We start from the raw sequence: 5,192 nt of genomic DNA, 5'->3' as shown, positions 1-5,192 counted from the left end.
AATTGATGAGAGTGAGGGGGAAACAAAGAACGGACCAGGATGCCAAATGTAACAAGTGGACAGGGACAATCTCCTCTCGGAAACGTCGCGTGCGCACGAGGCCCCCAAAAAAATATTATTACGGCTCCATTTTCGTGCAAGTGTTCACGACGGGCTCAGCTGTCGTCTCAGAATACATCACCGTTATGTGTGTGTGTGTTTTTAAACTGGTCGCAATTGTGAACCACAGCCATGTGAGACATTAGTACATCTAATCATCATTTGTTCACTGCAGCTCAAAGACTTTGGCGAGCAACTGCGAGCAGGGTTCAAGGGTTGCTGACCCTTGACCCTCCAGGCACACTTGAGCAGTGTGGCGGAGGTGTACGCCATCCGTGACCTGATGTGGAAAGCATCCGAAGACTCATAGCAGCAGATCGTGCTCTCGTTGGGCAATGAGCCACTCCCTGAAGGGTGGGGCTGACCAGCGTTGTTTTGCTGTGAAACCTCCCACTAACCTTGTTGGGCGTCGTTGCTAACGTTATTATTTCCATCATTATTATTATTATTACGTGAAGCGTGCAGGCATTCGGGAACAGACATGATGAGGGTTCCTCAAGGTTTTTTTTTATTTCAAACTTAATTTTCCGTGTACACGCCCGAACATCAGGATAAAAATGCAAAATGAAGGAGCAAAGCGAATGTTTAGTGAAGTCTGTAACTCCCATTATTCAGGGGCCTTTCATAGCTGCATCCTGCACAATGGAACTGCGGCATAGCGGTTTGTTCGTCCCCCCCACCCCCACTTGGATATGACGTACCAAAATATCTGTACAAATTGTCTTGAACAAGGGCCCATCCGTTTATGCAAAAGTCTTAGAAAAATATCCTCTGCAGTGGATCCGTTATTATTCATTTTCCCCAGTAATACTTCAAAAGAAAAGGAGAAGGTGTATCTATGGGAAAAATGGCACAAAAAGTGTTTTTTTGACATTTTTTGTTAAAAAAGAGTGCAAAGCTCATAAGTTCAACATTATTACAACAAAGGGAACATTTTTTTTTCACCGAATACATAATTTAAAGATGATAGTGTGTTTTTTTTACAGTGATGGGAATGAAGTAAAATTATCTTATCCTATATATATTAAGTTATTAGCCCATTCACTTTAACAACCCCTAATCCTCATAACTAATACTTCTCTATAACTATCTATGCATTTAAAAGAGAAAGGAAATCTAAGCCTTAAACAACAGTGATAGCACATCGATCCTAAGACGTTTCAGGCGAGCCAGACTGCAAGTATATAAAAAGCATCATCTGAGTTTAAATTATAACCGTATTTACAAAGCAATAACAGTACCCTTATGTTTCCCAAAGGGGAATACAGCTTACAAACATCTGCATGAAAAATGCTTCAACGGCTAACAACAACAATGGGGTTATGCGGCTGCATGAAAAATTCAGCACGGATCGTTTATCATTTTTTTTCTCTCCCGAAATTCATCAAAACCAAAAGAGGGTACCCTGGCCGATGATGAACTGCATTTTTCTTGAACGCTTTGCACAATGAACTCTGGGACGATGGTGTGTTACCCCCCCCCCTCCTCCCACACAAAAAAAAATCATGACAGATGTTTTGTATTTATTTTGTTATCACAAGCAAGGGCTTATTTTTTCATGTCATTTTCCACATTTTTATTAAAAATGCGGCCACGCGTGTGTGTGTGTGTGTGCGCCCTTTTTCACCGAATATCGAGCTCACATATTGTATGTGTGTAATAAATATCACCGTCAACCGATGACATTATGCATTATCTCAATTAAATAAAGCTCACCCGCTGGCTCTGAACAAAGAGCCAATAAGTTATTAAATAAATAAATACATAAATAGATAAGAAACCAAATAAATTAGCATTAATATATCCTTAATGTACATAGGCCGGATGAATCTTTAATATTTTTTTTTGCATTTTGTTATTTTAACTTCCATCACGATATATTTGTTCCCCCCCCCCCCGATCAAAATGTTTTTTTTCCTCCCCATCCGATTCTCAAAGATGTGTGTTGCACACATTGCTTCGCGCGCGAGAGCGTTCACGCGCACGCTTTGTTCTATTTTGAAAATGGACGCCTTTCTCAAGAGAGAGAGAGAAGAGAGGAGGGGGAAGAGAAATTGAGCGGTGGAAACAAAAGACGAGGGAAGCGCAGCGCAGCGCGGCCGGCAGGTGAACGGGAGTGGTGTAGCGAGCGAGAGAGATGAGAGAGAGAGATGAGATGACCTTACTCGCACGGTCTCCCAATCACACAGTAAGCCTCCTGCGGTATGGAGGCGCTCTTCCGACAGTGGGTCAGGCTGGTCCAAAACGACCTCCTCAGCTCCTTGTTGGTCACGTAGCACACGACAGGGTTCACGCCCGCCTGCGCGTACGTCATCCACGCCGAGAACGCCACGTAGCTCCCGGGCAGGGCTATCCCCTTGACGAACACCCGCAGGAAGCACGCCACGATGTACGGGAACCAGAGGAGCAGAAAGACGATGGCGATGATGTAGAACATGCGGCCGATCCTTTTCTCCACCTTGAGCTCGTCCAAGCCCAGGAGGCGCTTGTTCTGCACGGACGCCGCGTTCTGGCGAATGCCCACCAGGGTGGGCGGCGTCGGGCCGCGGCCGAAGCCGGCGATCCAGTTGGCGGCCGCCTGACCGGTCGCACCGGGGCCGTGGAACGTCCAGTTGTGGCTCACGGCCGGCACGAGCTGCTCGGGCCGCATGCGGCGGTGCTCGTAGACGAAGCAGACGAGCTTGAAGTAGACGACGTGCGTGGCGACGATGACGACGACGAACATGAGCATGAAGCCCAGCGAGTCGTTCGCCTTGAAGTAGCGGTGCTCGAAGTGGCATTGGTCCTCCTCGCGGATGAACTTGTACGTGCCCACGTCAAAGACGGGCGGGAAGGCCATGGCCACGGACAGCGTCCACGCCGTGCAGATGACGGCGACGCACGTCCACATCGTCACCTGCTTGGTGTAGAAGCGGTGGTGCGCCACGGCGATGTAGCGCGTGATGCTCACCAGGAAGAGGACGAACACCGTGTGGAAGGCCGACAGCACGGACAGGAAGGCCACGATCTTGCAGCCCAGCGGCTCGTAGGGCCACACGGAGCCGCGGCCCACGGCCGCCCACACGAAAGGGAAGCACACGGTCGCCCGTGCCGCGTCCGCAAGGCACAGATCCAGAAGGAAGAAGTAAGGGGCTCGGTGGAGGCCCTTCTCCTTGAAGACCTGGAATGCCAGCAGCAGGTTGCCGGAGAGGCTCGCGAAGATGATGAGGCCCATGGCGGCCAGCTTCCCTCCTGGCGGGAGCCCTTGAGCGGGGTCTCTTGGAAAAAACACGCTCCCCTCTGCTCCCTCGCTGGCGTTCGCCATGGGTGATGACGCCCACACAGATGCAGGGTTTGGAAGCCAACATCAAGATTCCGACCACAGCTGCCCTGCGCACACCAGAGCCACCGCTAGAACGACAATGATGATGGCCTTTTTTGCTTGCTTCTGCTGATGTTCTTATTGTGAAGAAAACGTAAACGAGAGAGATTCTGACCGCTCAAGATGAGTGCAAGATGTTTACCGGCGCCATATCCTCACTTGGAGGATTTTAAACCATCAACACATCTTGGTAAAACACACGAAAAGCCTAAACCATAGATTAAAATAACGAATATCCGATTGTCGATTGTTTTTTTCTTTATCTTCCTTTCTTTCACGATCTCACAATACGTCTTCAACTCCAATCATCCTCCTCGTGACCGACGTTTATGATCCTCCTATTATGGTCTGCTCATTAATTGAGACGTTCTGAAAACGAACAATAAAAAATAATCCGTGACTCACTGAGCGATCGCGACCACGAACACATAAAAAAAAATAAACGTATCGTTTCAAATATACAATTCCTTAATGCAATCGGAGCATCGAACACATCTCATGCCCACCATACGTCCATCATTTAACAGAAACGCGCTGCGTGTGAGTGTGTGTGTGAATATAGAATATGTGGATAAAATATGCGCCGTTTACCTTTGCACAAAGGCAGACCAAGGGAGGGCTCTTGGAGAGAAAGGCAACGATCGTCTGGCCAGGCTCGAAGGCAGGGCGTTACTAACATCCCGACTGCTGCAGCCTTTGTTGTTCTTATCAGCATCCAGCACTGACACCCATACAGCAGCCCGAATTAACACGCACGGCTCCAGCTAACCGCTACAGCAATATCACCAACGCTAATATATAACAACAACAACAACAAAACGGGTACAGAAAACACGCACGTGTGTGTATTATATATGAGCACGCAAAAATTCAGTAACGGTACAATTTTTCTCGCCCGCTCACAAAAATATTCTGGTGCCGCTGCACGCCATGGCACAATATCAAAAAATGTGGCTTCTTCCTCGAGCCCCGCGATACAATAGATGGCTCTGGGTTTTAAAGCATATACGTCATTGCTCACGCGGAGTGGGTGAACGTGATCGAAAATCAGATGAAGCATAAATGTGGGATGTGGCTCCTTTACTGTGAGCCCGGCCCAGCCCAGCCCGCCACTGCCCCAGCCCAGCCCGCCTCTGCATCTGGATCAAAATTCAGTGCACAAGTCAGATTGAGTTGCATTCTAAATGAGCGTCGCTTGTGTATACGGATTCCAAATTCCAAATGCTCGGATAATATCATTATTCATTTGTTAAGAGGGCGGTGGGGAGGGTGTTAACAAGCACACGCACACTCGCGTACACACACACACACAGCGCGCGCATGATTATATTATTATACGATTGTATATTTTGTATTGTTTACATTCTGGTGGTCAATGCCTATGGCAATGGGTATACATAATGATTCTGACGCAATGGATCCCGACAACATGTGAATCTAAATGTTTGCAAATATGTATGACATCCACATATATGTGTTTTATATTTATATACACAAAGACCATATACATACTTGCGTATTATCAGTACTGTAACATTTACGTGAATGAATACATTGTATATATCATAACATACTGGTAATTCAGTTCAATTAATATCAAATCGAAATAGTTGCGTGTGTGTATCCAATAGACGATATGTATACCGTACACACACACAACCATATTGCTATTATATTGCAAATGCATGGGACTATGTAAAGTGATTAGTTAGATTAATAGGCATTATCAACA

The 5,192-nt window shown here is 46.9% G+C and overlaps 1 protein-coding gene across 1 annotated transcript; it reads right to left on the bottom strand.

Annotated features, from left to right (window-relative positions):
- Nucleotides 1-584: 584 nt before the first annotated feature.
- Nucleotides 585-4,548, bottom strand: LOC116949415 (putative G protein-coupled receptor 85). The gene is made up of 2 exons (XM_032966715.2): nucleotides 4,052-4,548; nucleotides 585-3,829 (listed from the first exon to the last, which is right to left on the bottom strand). The coding sequence occupies exon 2, from the start codon at nucleotides 3,401-3,403 to the stop codon at nucleotides 2,261-2,263; it is 1,143 nt and encodes a 380-aa protein (XP_032822606.1). The 5' UTR covers nucleotides 3,404-3,829; nucleotides 4,052-4,548; the 3' UTR covers nucleotides 585-2,260.
- Nucleotides 4,549-5,192: the final 644 nt, after the last annotated feature.

This window comes from Petromyzon marinus, chromosome 36 (genome assembly GCF_048934315.1).
Source record: "Petromyzon marinus isolate PM22_M1 ecotype Great Lakes invasive population chromosome 36, UKy_Petmar_22M1.pri1.0, whole genome shotgun sequence".
In the NCBI taxonomy this organism is placed as follows: Eukaryota; Metazoa; Chordata; class Hyperoartia; order Petromyzontiformes; family Petromyzontidae; genus Petromyzon; species Petromyzon marinus.
Note: the sequence above shows the minus strand (reverse complement) of the source record. Positions and strands in the feature narration are given on the sequence as shown.